General features: G+C 39.2%; 1 protein-coding gene across 1 annotated transcript in view; it reads left to right on the top strand.

Moving 5' to 3' along the window:
- Positions 1 to 226: 226 nt before the first annotated feature.
- The window catches only part of GDA (guanine deaminase), a 30,555-nt gene continuing 16,261 nt past the window's right edge, over positions 227 to 14,520 (top strand). The window contains exons 1-6 of the mRNA XM_033084941.2: positions 227 to 431; positions 5,441 to 5,529; positions 7,214 to 7,385; positions 9,842 to 9,929; positions 11,182 to 11,287; positions 14,056 to 14,083. Coding sequence (XP_032940832.1) covers positions 309 to 431; positions 5,441 to 5,529; positions 7,214 to 7,385; positions 9,842 to 9,929; positions 11,182 to 11,287; positions 14,056 to 14,083 — 606 coding nt within the window. The 5' untranslated portion in view covers positions 227 to 308. The remainder of the gene's footprint in view (positions 432 to 5,440; positions 5,530 to 7,213; positions 7,386 to 9,841; positions 9,930 to 11,181; positions 11,288 to 14,055; positions 14,084 to 14,520) is intronic.

Here is a 14,520-nt window from a genome sequence, read left to right as displayed (position 1 = left end):
TTGTGGGATCTCTCAGCGCTTCCCAGAGACAAACCTGGACCCCAAAACGCACCGGGCATCTCTCCTGTGGCACACATCCCTGGGATGGGGGATCAGGGCGGGGAGGGTCGGGGGGCATCCCGAGCACCGCCCGGGGAAGACGAAGGGTGAGGCGCGGCCTCCCGCCCTCCTCGCGCCGAAACCACTCCCCGTGAAGAAAGTCACCAGGGGGTGGGGAAATGGTGACGGCTCCAGGAAGCCACCGGCGGCATCGGGAGATACGAAGGGGAGGCAGCCCGCGGGGTGGCAGCTCCCGGCCCGCCGCAGCCATGGGCTCCCCGCAGAGCCCGCCGCTCGCCCACGTCTTCAAGGGCACCTTCGTGCACTCCAGCGCCTCGGCCCCGCTGGAGATCCTGCCCGGACATCTCCTGGGGGTGGATGATAACGGGACAGTGAGTGCGGGGCTCGGGCGGGGCGCGGCGCGGGCGGCGGGAGATGCCCGCAATCGCTCCCGGTGCTCCCGGTGCTCCCGGTATCCCCGCTCTGCCGCAGCCGGCGGCGGTGGCACTGACCCCTGCGGGCCCGGGGGTGGCGAGGGGCAGGGCCAGCTCCGCCAAAGGAAGGTGGAAAGTGTTCGCACTCCTGTCTGTCGGGGCAGGCGCCGAGGAAAAGGGAGTTCTCACTTTGCGGGAGCTGGAGGTAGCCGGGACGGAGCGACTCCTCGGCATGAGTCTGCAGCTGGCGTAAATCTGGTTTTGAGGTGTGCCGAGTGTCGCCAGAACAGCAGCGTGCCTAGACCTGGCATTCCTTCAGATTCCCTGTTTTCTTTCAGTTTCACATGCTGATTTTTTGATTCTTAAGGTATCTAGACGGTGACGGTGAATAATAGCTGTGTACCCAGTGCACAGCCGTCTAAAGGAGGCTTTTTTGTCTTCTTGTCACAAACCGCCCCCCCCCCCCCCCCCCCCCCCAAAATCCCAAGCAATCAAACGAAAAAAAACCCTGGTATATACCCATAAGGAGTTAGAAAGATGGTGAGGTTGGGTACTTCAGTAATACGAGCCAAGCTTAAAACAAGCATTGCACTTACTAATAATGCGGGCAAGACTCCGGCGGGGAAGTAGTGTCATTCCCTTAACAGGAGCAGAACTGAAACTCGGTTTCGTAGTGCCGATTGTGTAAGTAGACTGGTGATTTCTTGTGGACTCAATAACATATATGGACACCCCACGTAAAATTTTAAAAAGTAATTTTCTTTTTTGTGGCTAAATAAGTGGCTCCAGTGTGTCAGGCTTCAGTAACGTTTGAAATCTGTGCAAAGCACATTTTGAGCCCTAACAGCGTTTATTTTCTCTATTCACACAGGTCCATGAGGGCCTGTTTCAAGACAGCCGTTTTATAGGTGTTGAGGAGTCTGGTGCAAGATGTATTGAAGTCTGTGAGAAGCTGTATTTTGATGAATAGGAGGGGAGTAAAATCTTGCATAGTTATGTATTGGCTGGTGTTTGCTAAAACAATAGATTTGAATGAAAAAAGATTTGACTGGTGCAACTCAGGTGCAGAAGACAGAAATTCTTACGCCATCCCACTCTTTTTCTGGAAGTGTCTCTACACAGTATCCATAGGAAATCAAGATTTTTTTTTTTAGTGATTTTCCTGAAAAAGAGGCACCTTAGTAAGCTATGCCTAGGGATCTGTACTCTCGCTTACTCTCTCTCCTTCTCCTAGGGAACAAAGATTCACAGTATACTGTTTTCCTTGCATAAATTGGCAGAAGTTTCTATTTTTTTTAATACCCATTAAAACACTATCTTCCAAAAATAAAATTCCCACCAGAATAAAGTGGCAAGCACTTTTCTTTTATTCTCTTTTTATTACAAATTCTTGACATTTTAGCATTCCAGTGAGTATCCCATATGCTCTCTTCTCTCCCTGTTACTCATAACATAGCCTCATCCAGAACAACCACTGGAATCACAAAAGACTTGGCTTTTCAAGAAAGACATAGTGATTAGAAAATTACTTACCTTTATTATTCAAATTTACACCAAAACGACCTCTGTTTTCCTCCCAAAGATGTAAATTTAACTAAACAGGTATCCTTCTTTTGCCTCATGATGCTGGCTCCATCATGGAAAAATTTTGCATCATGTCTGTGTATAAGAGCTTGCATGTACATGCATGTCCTGTTTTGCAGTCTGAGTCCATGTATGTCCTCCGAGGAATTTAAAATGTCATGTCTCTCTGCTTTGCCCCTGATGAAAAGGAAGTTTTGTGAAGAAAAGCATTGCTTTCAGATATAAAACCCCAAATCATCACCAAGTTAGCAAAGTAATGACCATGTTTAACTGTGGTTTGCAGAGCAGTGTAGTGTCTCTCTTGAGGAACAGCAAGGAGAAAGGCCAGCATTCCTCTGGGTAAAGAACCAGAGGTGCAAATTGTCATTGCAATGTTGGTGTAGTTATCCTAGGTGAGTAGAATATTAAGTAAATAGAAAAAAGTATTGAGCTAAAAGCCCTTGTGGAAATCATGAAAAGAGCAAGAGTTGTGGAGTAAGGCTTTAAAGCATAAGGTTTGATTTAAGCTGTTTGGGACAGTGAGTGGACATGAGTCAACTGTACAAGGAGGAAGGTACCAAGGTACCAACATCCATCTGGAGCTCATGGCTTAGCCTTTCTCAGCAGGCTGGGCAGTTCTAGCAGGCTGTGGGTCTAGCAAATGTTCTTGTCTCTCATTTAGCCTCACATTCCAGTTTTGGAAGCTAGGCATCATATCTCTAATTGAAAAAGTAATTTAATAACTGTGGGAACAGGGAGGGAGGAGAGCATGTGGGAGGGGAAAGAGGGATAGAGCCCTTCTCATGTTCGCCTATAAATGTCATAGCCAGAAATTAAGCAAGACAGGCACTGTTGCATCCAAACAAACCATGTTGCTTCAGCCAGTATCATTCACTTTCCATTCTCTCGTTAGCAAAATATTTGTGCTGTGGTGCTTGAGGTCACTCAGGGTTTGCCACATCAGGGTTGATGCACGGTTCAGTTGACCAGCTGTGCTTTGGGCATCACCTGGTATACAAGAGGCCTGAGTTAGTCACAAGTGTAGGGAGATCCTTACTTCTGGTCTTTGGATACTTTAGCCCACTACATGAGTAACACGTGAGAATTTGTTCGGGCAATGGTGTTAGGAGTCACTGATTCTGTGTTTTGCGATACATATACCTTTCACGAGGTGCCAGTTATTCTCCTTGACTTTCTTTTTTAAAGCTGAAGTTCTTAGTCTTGTGCACTACTCTTGACTCTGTAGTGACTCTGCTGTAGAATTTCATCTTGCTTCTACAGTGTTGAGGTGCAGAACTAATTTAAAGAACTGTGCATCCAGTTGGTTGCCTTGAATGCACAAGCAAATACTGGAGCAAATATCTAAGCATAGGATCCCAAAGAGCTTAAAGCATTCAGCATTAGAAAGGCATCCTAAAGCAGCAAGGACCAGCTCTTGTCTGACTAAGGAATTTCTTTGGGAGGTTTGAAAAAAAAAATGTAAATGTCTTGCTGATTTACCCATAGTCTAATTCAACCATAATAGACCAGGTGTCAGGTTTAGAATTGATTTCATGTATCCAGCTTCCTTGAAACATATTTTCTTCATTTTTCCATGATTTAAGTATTTTATTTTTCTGCATCCTAAGTGTACATAACAGCCATTGCTTTTCCATGGCAACGCCTGTTTCCAGAATTTGTCATCTGGTGTTTCATGTTTTTTTCTCTCTCTTTTTTTCCCTCCCTCTTCACCCATCTCTCCCCCACTAGCAGCTCTAACATTGCTCATTCTGTATCCATTTTGACTTCAGTATCGGAATGATATTTTCTGTATTGCACATCAGATATTTCAGTAGTTCTGTATTCCAAGCCTTCTGCAATTACATAGTTAATCAAGATAAATATATTCCTCTTTGCATGGAGGACAGTACTGCTTCTTGTGAACTATTAATGGAATACAATAGATAATCTTACAATTTTTGCTAGTGTGGCACTTACTTATATGATGTTATTTAAATATATATATTTTTTTTACTGAAAATGTAAAACATCTGCTCTTTAGACAATGTACATCATACCAGCCATGATTAATTTAAAAGACTAGGCAGCCAGTAACTTCTAGCAGCCTTTACAGTTTAGCAGCTTTCCTTACTTTTGTCTTAGGGAAAAACAGAAAATGGTAAATCTCTACAAAAGAGACATACACATAAAAAAATGGCAAGCAAATAAATGTTAAACAATGCTTTTTTAGTCCTCTTGCTCTTCCTCTTCAGTTTCTTCCTATTGCCATTTTACAAGTATTAAGTCATGCCATTTTTTTTTCCTTAACTGTTGCTGTAGAAACTGCTGTCATGAGGGTGATATGGGTGATACAGGCCCTCAGTGTGGATGTCATCCCAGGAGCAGAAGGATACTGGTAGAAGGAAGAGTATTCCCTTGAACTCAGGGGAATGAGCTCTTACACCAAGGGAGTTAGAAGACCATGGCAGAAGCTGTGGTTAGAGGCAAGAATTTCTGTAAGCTCAGAGAGGCAGTCTTTGACCAGGGGAAACTCCCAAGTCTTCTGAACTGTCAAGTGAGGAAAATTGGATCCCACCTGGAGCCTGTAGTGGGCATTGCCATTCCTAGGCTCCACAATGTCTGTTTCCCAGGGAGCTGTCATGCCTATTAGTGACAGACCAGAGAATCAAAGAGTTGAGAATTCAGCTGCTAAGAGTTATGTTGTAGACTAAAATACCATGGAATTTAAAAATAAATAGGAAAAGTGTTAAAATTCTGACTAGGCAACAGCGACTCATCATCAGTAGAGTCTGTGTTCTCTAGGAGTCAAATTGGGTTGAGTTTGGCTCCAGATTGCAGGGTTTTCTTCTGAAATAAACAAAGATCTTAGCCCATTCTGTAAAATGAAAATATTATCCACCTTTTCCCTCTCAATTTCTTTTCCCATCCTAGGCAATGAAAAAAATTTAAAAAGCCCAACACAAGCAGAAAATTAGAAAATAGCTTGATGCCAGTCAGTCATGGGCAAAGCAGGTAATTTGACCCCTCTGGTTGTGAATACTGTACCTGCATGTCTGCATGCCTGTAAGGCTGTTTTATGCACCTCCTCAGCAAGTGACTGTACTGCTAGCATGATGCTACATTCCAGGACACTAAGGTCTGTGCTGTTCTGCCTGTGTATTACCTGAGAAGGAATTAATTGTTCTATTACAAGTTACCAGGTGGGTGCAGTTATTTACAGCATTATGAGAAGATGTTTCAAAATCATGCTTGATAGTCAGGAAGAACAAGTGTTTAAATGCATACCTAACACCTCTGTAGTAAGTATGTAGAATTGGTTTTAAGATATAACTTACTTTGCCTTTACACAAAGCTGATGTGGGATGCATGTTTAAAGTACTTGACTATGTTTTCTTTTTTTTTAGATTGTGTTTGTGGAACAAGCTGATCAGCTAGAGCAACTGGCTAAGACGTGGGGATTCAAAACATCTGACATAAGACAACTGAGTAAACAGTATGTGTTTTATTAACTTCAGCAAATACAGTTTGTTATGTTGTTGCACAGAGGTCAGAGGTAAAGTGAGTCTTTGGAATGCATTTAAATAGGGAGCACGTTAAATCCATATGATGCCCATACATTTAATGGGCACAATTCCATTTCGGTGCAGTAAGAGCTCTTTATCCAAAGGTGCCTCTATTCTGGATGCAACTCGGGGGATGGACAGTCCATCTTCTTTTTGCATTCCTTGGTTTGGGATTACTGACATTGGGATTGCTGATATGTCAGCAGGCATGGCTGAATTGTGCTGATGTATACCACACAGAACAAAATGCCATCTTTAATTTTTAAGCATAATCCCTTCTGTGCTCACAGATGTAAGTGCCATTCTTTCTTGATATTCTATTTTATATCCCTTTTGCTGGCAATGGACTGTGCCTAACATAAAAGTCTAGACATAGTAAATGTAGGTGACACTGACACTGCAGATATGCAATTCATTTGCTTTGACTTTGGCCCATTCCGTTATAAAAATTAATACAATTAGAAGATTTAAACCTAAACACAGAACTTCAGGTTTCTCAGTATACTGCAGATTTTTCTTCATCCAGTGAAATCCCCTAACTTTATAGTGAAAAGGTTTTGGACTATATCTACTACACTTCGCATTTAGTAGCACAGTAAGTGACTTGTGGCTTAGATTTGAGAAGTGCAGCATCCCTCTCATAATCGTTAAAAAAATTTTATGCTTTGCTGAAAGGCTAATCATACAGTATGTATGAGTAATTAGATATTTCCTTCACTTGAAATAGCCTGAGGAAAATGAAAGGTGATGAGAATATGGATCAGATTGAGGAGAACTTTGCATCATTTATAGCCTGCAAGAAAACAGAAAGAAGGGGAGCTAAAAAGAGAAAAAATTCAGTTCATTCACTAGTCAGGGAGAAGGAAAGTGGGGTGAGAAAAATGTTTTTAAGAGGAGTGAGAGAAAAGTAAGGAGTTTCAGCACAAAATAAAATAGCCATAGCAACTTCCTAGTAATGTTGGTATATTCATCTCTGTTATTGCATGAACATTACACAACAACGTATAGTTTTAACAGTTACATTGTAAATATGCCTTTCCTGCCAAGATATTGAGCAGACCTTTTTTCACCAGTGGCTGTGTCTGCATTTTTAGACACAGTGTCTGTTCTTCCATTAAGCCTTGAAATTAATTGATTTTATATATCTATAAAGACATATAAATAATATAGAGGAAAACTGGCATATAGAAAGTCACATTTTGCAAATGTAACTGTCTGGAGGCATTCCATCTATATCCATAGTAGGAAACAAGACTGTGTACAATCTCTTTTTCCGACGGATTCTTCAGTGAAGTAAGTTTAGTTATTTGTGAAGTCAGTTCCCCTTTGTTTGTTGGCATTCAGGGTGGGTCAATTTTAGAGATAATTAAATTAATAATGGTCTTATGCTTTTTTTCCCCCTCACAGTTAGATATATGTATTTTACTGTGTAATTGATATTATTCAACTGCTTCATACCAAAAGATGGGTATGGGTAAAGATACAGCAGGAGTTAACTCTACTTGTCATTTATTTTGGTGGATTTTACTCACGTATATTCTTTAAAACAAAGCTAATTTCCATGGGGAATTTTGAGACATTTTGGATTATTACAATTTTATTTTCTTTCCTTAGTGAATTCTTCATGCCAGGATTGGTTGACACACATATTCATGCCCCTCAGTATGCATTTACTGGTACAAGAGTAGACCTGCCTCTGTTGCAGTGGTTGACTTCCTACACATTCCCAACGGAAGCCAAATACCAGGACAATGGTTTTGCAGAAGAAGTGTACACCAGAGTTGTTGTAAGTCCTGCAAACGACATTTACCTACTTGACGGCATTCATTTTTTGTGTAATATAGGTGTGTTTTCAAAAGGTCAGCAGAAAGAGCAGAGAATGTTTTACTGTCATGGAAACCAAATAAAGCCAAGATAGCCACTGTTCTAATTGCTAACCAGATTGTCTGTTATTATTTCCAGTCTTGTTCTGCTGTAGATGGCAGTAGAGTTCATTTAACCACAAGGTTAACAATGAACTGTTTATCACCTTTTCTGAATACAGTGACCAACACTCAGTCTGCTGTCAGAAATAATACAGCCAGTAACTAATGCAGCAATAACCATGCGTAGTAAAAAATAAATTAAATTCAGGGGATGTTTCCTTTTCTGCACAAAAATGTTCTGTCATGAACTTGCCATCTGTGAAAAACATGTGAAAGAGAAGGTACTTCTCATAGATGACAAATCTGGGGTCTTCTGGAGTAGCAAAGGATGACCTTGATTCTGCTGAGGTCCTTACAGTGGGAATGTCTTTCACTGCAGGAGCCTTGGATGGATCTCCCTGTGGTATTGTGGGACAAAGAAAGACTGTGTTTGAGCTATACTGCTTCTGAGCATTTTACAGTCTTTAAGATCCACTGGATGGACAACAAGCAGCTAGTTCATATTGCAGAGTACTGGTTCTGCCCTATAATTGAAATTTATCCTTTAATATGTGGACTGAAATATCTTCAGCAGATTAAGTTATTTGGCCAGCACAATTTGACTTGCATTTGTCTATTACTGTGACAACATCTGTTGTCAACATAATACCAAATCTGAAATAAATAGTTATACTGTTGCTTGCTACACAAATTTAAAAAGGAATTACTTTCTGCCATCTACCATGATAAAAACATGTAGGAGCAGCTTGGTCATAAACTCTAGTGACAAGCCCACATGCCTTCAACTGCTTAAAACATAGAGGTGACCTCACCTTTGAACTGTGTGCCCAACACTCTGCTACAGTGCAGGATGAGTGATCCCAGCACATCTGGAGACCTCACCCTGCAAGATGTGTCCCAATATCATCTGGGAAAGAGCTGCCAGAGAGAGGTGGAAGATAGTTGTGGGAGCATGGACACCACAGTTAGGGTGTCCCTATGTGAATCAAATAGAAAAGGGTCAGGAAAATGTCTTCATCCACAGAAGATGTAGAATACCAGTCACTCTGCAGTGTTTGATGGGGCCAATAATAACCTTCACCTGTTAGAAACAGGACTAAATTTCCATGGAGCAGATGTTTTTTCATAAGTATCAGTGTGCTTTTGAAGTCGTAATGAAAACACAGTGTATTCTTAAAATCAAAATGTCGTTTCCAACAAACACTTCCTATACTCAGCAAAGGAAACAAAATAGGTGAATTTTTCCTGCATTTAGCTGGAACGTTCTCTTTGTGCTGATGATTTGGAAACATAATATTTTTAGATTTAATTTAACAGTGTTGTTAGGATTTCAGAAGTAGAGAATTATAAATTTTAAAAGATAAGAAAGACAAAGGTAACTTGTCTGAGTAATGAGATTGTTCTTTTTGAGACTTTTTTTGAATTCTTAAAGATTTTCATTTCACTATTGCAAGGAAAAGACAGACCTTGTCTTCATGTTTGTCAAATAATTAGGTCTAGACTTCTTCCAAACATTGTGTTCGATGTCCCACTCTCTATCTCATTTTAAAAAAATGGAGAAAATTCTCAAATTACTTGGCAGCCAGAACACAAAATACAGTTTAAGCCTGTATGTTGGATAAGTGGTCAACACAGTTTGCGCCAGTCCCAAGGACAGGAGAAGCTACAATTTCATCCTGAATTAATGTAACTAAAATACCTGGTCATTTACTATTATGTTCCCTGAAAGTAATATGAAGAGATGTCAACCACCATTGCCTTTCAAATGGTGTATTAGATAAATAATTAGCTCACAGTCTGAGCAGTTGTGCTCAGTTTACTTTTACATTTAAGTCTGTTAGTTTATATTTGGGGATAACAAAGGCTTTTGGTACATGAAAATCTGACTTGCTTTTCCATTTAGATCAGGTTGCTAAAAGAAAACCATCAGGTTCTCCAAAAGCTTTGCTTTGCTAACACGCAGTGCTTCACCGTGGAAATTGGAGAGCCTTTCATAACTAGGAAATAACAAAAATTACTAGTTGTTTGTATTTCTAAATATGAGTTCAAGTATTTCCAGTTTGGGGGAAGGGGTGTAGACTGGTTTCTATGGATTTAGACATTACAAAAATTCAGTGAGGAATTTTTTGTATTTATTAACCCTCAGACTTAAAAAAGATTTATGAAATTAAAAATCTGTATTTTTACCTTCCCACTTCACTGCAAAATTTCACAATAACTAAATGTTCTTGCAGTTTGAAATGAGACTGCCTGTTCTGCATTTTGGCAGCTTTACTGATTTTATTCCCAGACAGTTGAAACTGATTTCTTTTTTTAGAGACGAACTCTGAAGAATGGCACGACTACAGCTTGCTACTTTGCAACAATTCACACTGATAGTTCCCTTCTTCTCGCTGAAATTACAGGTAAGTCTAACTGCAAGTTTCGAAGGATATTGTGTGGATCATGTTAGTTGAAGGAAACAATGTTTAGAAGTTTTAGACTATCTAGGGATTTGTCTGTCTCCTAATTTGGTTTTTATTCATTGTACCTGTCACGCTGTGTCCCCAAACCCCACTTGTTACCCATGTTCACTGAAGCATCTCTATCCTGCTGTTGCTCCTGCTTGTCTCTTCACTCCCAAATCTGCTGTTGGCACAGCTTGGGTTAGGTCTGCTGGGCTTTTCTCCAGCTGCAGCTCTCTGCTCTTTCTAACCTTCTGTTATTTGAGGTTTAAAGGAACTGAATGACAGGAGGCCCAGTGAGTGCATTAGTTTCCTGATACTCTGAGGTTTCAGCTGAAAATCAGTGTCAAAAATCTTCACACACCCTCTGAAATCAGAGAAGTGGAAGCTGCATCAAAATTTTGCCTTCCCTTCTGTTCATAGTTGCAAATGCCTGATGTTTGAAAATGTAGCTACTGCAGGATTTCTTAAGTCTCAGATAGCTCATAAATCAGAGAAATTTAATAACAAGCTTCAGATTTCATTAAAAAATTGCCTAGTAGTTCTGATTTAGTAGGAAAATTTTGAAGCCATTACATTAAATAACTCAAATAGTAAAAGTGGACCAAGAGTTCTGATTTAGAAGCACATTTGACAGCCTAGAATTGGATATTATATGCATGTTTTACACATGAGTTCTGATTTATTCATCTAGCATGGGTAGATCTCAAAAAGGAGGCAAGAATAAATCTGGAAATTTCTCCCTTTAACTGCACGTGGGAGGCCTCTTAGCAATCTTGTCCCTTTCCCTTAAGGAGAGATGCTTTGCTGAGATCTTTGTGCCTTCTCTTATCTCCAGGTACTCATCTGCTACAGCTGCTGTACTTTGATGCTTGTTTTCTCTCATCTTTTGTGTCACAGCCATCTTCATATACTGTCATTAATTTTCTGGTTGTGGTTAAACTACAGTAATGGAGTTCTCATTTATAAAGTTGGCTATTAATGTGGAAGACAGCTCCTATTTGAATGTTGCTTGTTTCCCTATTTCCTTGGGGTTTTTTATCCTTAGAAGTCACATGAATGATCCTAACTTAGAGACAAGAAAAGAGCATAAATTCTGATCATCTTAAATGAAGCTGGGTGGGGTGGACTTTTTTTTATTTCAGTACAAGCTTTGGTAATGGTTTCTGAGAACAAGTGATTCTGAGATTTATATTCTAATGCATCTCAACAGATAAATTTGGTCAACGAGCATTTGTTGGAAAAGTCTGCATGGATATGAATGACTGTGTGCCACAATACAGAGAGATCACTGCTGACTCTGTCCAAGAGACAGAAAGGTAAAATAATAAAATGGACTGCAAAACCTTTTAAAATAAGATTTTTCATACATCTGGAAAGTGAATGTGAATCTCTCTAACAGCTTACAGGTGTGAATTTATTAGCAACAGTTTTTTTTCTTCCGACAGTACTGTCCCCTACAGTCCTGGCAAGTCCTACATACTCAATTGCTACACAGCCCAAGTAGCATCTCTCTGGCTTTTCCAAATAGAGGAATAAACTACAGACCTAGGATTTGAGAGGATATGTGTGTTTTCTGTGCCTCTTCTCCTTTTCACAGCTGTGTGTGTGGAGGTCATGGGCATACCATGGTGAGGTGGCAACCAGTTCCTTTGGCTATTTCTTTCCACCATTTAGGTTGAGCCTTTATTCAAGTTGTAGCAGTCAGCTTTCATACACCCCATTTTAAACACCTTTTCTCTATCACAGCACCAGTCAAACATGCAGCTTTGATTCCAGGAGAATCAAATGAAGGCAATATTTGTAGTGGAGGAGAACAAAGACTGGAGTATGACAGCTTACTATCATATGTTTCTTGTGTTTCACACCTGTGCTAAGAAAACAGTGAAGCTGACATATAGCTCTTCTCACGGGACTATTTATTTACTTACATAAATATTTCAAGTGTCATGCTGAAAGAGAAAACCCCTAAGAGTAATGTAAATATCATATGGCACTTGTGTGAATTTGCTCCCTTATTTTTACAAATCATGCTAAAGACATGACAATAAAAGTTAGAAATGGTCATGTATTTCTAATGATGTTTATATTTAAAGACATTTTAAAAACGTGTAGTATTAGTTACCTTCACTCTTCTAACATTTGTTTTCGTCTGTACAAATCCCCATCTTCCATAATCCGGCAAAACTCCTGCCAAATGGGCCTGAAAGAAGCAGAACATCCAGTTCGAATAGTTTTAAAAGCTTCAGAAGGATCGAAATAACTTTCTTTTAAACGTCTATCTTGTGCCTCCAACTCATTCCTTTTTGGTTGTGTAACAAGAAATGCTTCTCAGCTTTGGGTGAGAGGTAGCCACAAGTACTCCACAGCTGTCAAGGGAAGAGAGCTGTGTGCTTCTTGACATGGATCTGGAGTACTTACCTGAATCATAGCAATACAAATGCAGAAGGATAAAAAAGCTATTTCATTAAGAGGGAAACATGTTAGTTGGTTTTTTTTTGTTTGAGTTTTTTTTAAGAATCTAAGAAGTGTGATCTGTCACACTGTCAGAAAAACGGACTACCCTCATTTCAATTACTTAGAGTTAACACCCAGAAATATTTATATTGTATGCATGGAAATAAGATACAATTCCAAGTGTTTCATGTATTGAATTTAAATTCGTCAAGGATTTACATCTGCCATTCTTTGTCAAAGAAGATTTAATAAAAAGTTAGGGAATTGAACTCTAGATTACCATATAAGGTACTGTTAGTTGTAGTCAGCTGCAAAAATGACAATCTATGTTCAAATCTGTTCTGCTGCAGAAAACAGTGATTTGAAGCTGAGCTTCTTTCCTCATAGAGAAGTACATAAGCCAACAAACTGTACAATATATTTGTAAGACATATTTAATCACAATTCATCCGTTTTTAAACAACTCACACTGTTCAAAGAATGTGAGAAAGAACAAAAATAGCCATATTGAAATTTTGGCTTGTCACCTGGGCATTGTATTTCTGTTAGGGTTTCTGCTCAAGGGAGTACTTTATTTTATCAGGTTAGTCTGTAAGAGGAGGGACAGGCAGATGATAGCTAATTCACTTTGCATTTTGGGTCTCAAAGTTAGAAAATGGTGGGCTCAAACTCCTTTGGCTATTGCAGAAGTCAAACGCAGGTCTCTCATTTCCATCTGGTGATCTAGCACAAGCTCCAGGGCTGTGAATCTAGCCTCTAGCATAATTTTCTTTTCCCTCTGAAGACATTTGATAAATTGATGCAACATGTGTTGTGATCAAAATTACACAATTTTCTTATTATGAACTACGACATAAAAATTCACAGAGATCCTGTCCAGAAAGCATCTCAAATTGTCTTTCAGAAGTCACTCACCCTGAACAAATGGGCTTTCAAAGAATTTCTTCCTTCCAAAGTAGGAGGAAGTTTAGATATCTGCATTATCCATAGAGACTACTTAGGGTTTTTTGTGGATGTCTGAGGTAACATTCTATTTAACAAAGTAAATCTTTATTTTCTGGGAGGTAGGTTATCTGTATGCTAATACTAATGTAAGCATGTCCAAAACATCAAGGGTTCTTTAAGTGAACAAGGACATGTGCAAGATATAAAGTATTGTTGCACCTTTTAAATTTTGATTTGAAAAGGCTTAAACACTGCAATTTGAATTCATTGACAGACAAATTTAAGTTTGGTTTGTTTTTTCTTTCTTCAGTATTGCAGCTGCAGGTTATAATTATGTTTTCAATTCATTTAATGTAGCATGTGCTTGGCTTTCAGGAAGAACTCAGAATAATTACTGCTTGTCTAATGCTAAGTATTGCAATTAAAAAAATAGTCTGCATGTTCAGAGTCAAATTCAAAACTAGGATTTGGTGTCACCATTCCGACTTCATTGCGTTCCCTCTTTTTATTTCATCTGAATATCTGGCTCAATATTTTGTAAAAAAATTGATCTGTCTGAAATGTTTAACAGAGTATCCAAGTATATATTTCTTATATTTTTCATAATTTATAAGGAGGACAATTCATAATTGTCTGTATCAATAGAGAACAGATTTATAGCAACTTCATTTCTACCATTTTTCAGGTTTGTTACAGAACTACTGGAAAAGAAAGTAAGTAGTGTTCTTTTTCAAATGCTGTGTGAGCACATGAAATAATTAATCCTACTAGCCAAATCTGTTGTCTTAATGAAAAATCATTAAATATGCATCTTTCTGTGTAATAGACAGATATCATCACACTGAAAAGTGTTCTGGTAGTCATGTCCGTTGAGAAAAGGACTTGTAACAGTGTAAAATCACTTTTCTGTGCTCAGAGCACAGCCATGTCCTGTGTGTTTCTCTACTGAGTTTGAAATACCTGACTTCCTAGAAAGGATGATTTTCCATGTAAGAAAGGTGGAATTCAGTTTATCATTCTGTGATATATAAGCAGACAGACTATATGAAGGAATTCTCACCAACAGAAATCATAGTTTTTTTCAGTAAAGTTACTAATCCACTATAAAATTAATGTTTTGGATCAGTGCATGTCTTACAGTGAATTTCTA

Source organism: Catharus ustulatus, chromosome Z (assembly GCF_009819885.2).
Source record: "Catharus ustulatus isolate bCatUst1 chromosome Z, bCatUst1.pri.v2, whole genome shotgun sequence".
Classification (NCBI taxonomy): Eukaryota; Metazoa; Chordata; class Aves; order Passeriformes; family Turdidae; genus Catharus; species Catharus ustulatus.
Note: the sequence above shows the minus strand (reverse complement) of the source record. Positions and strands in the feature narration are given on the sequence as shown.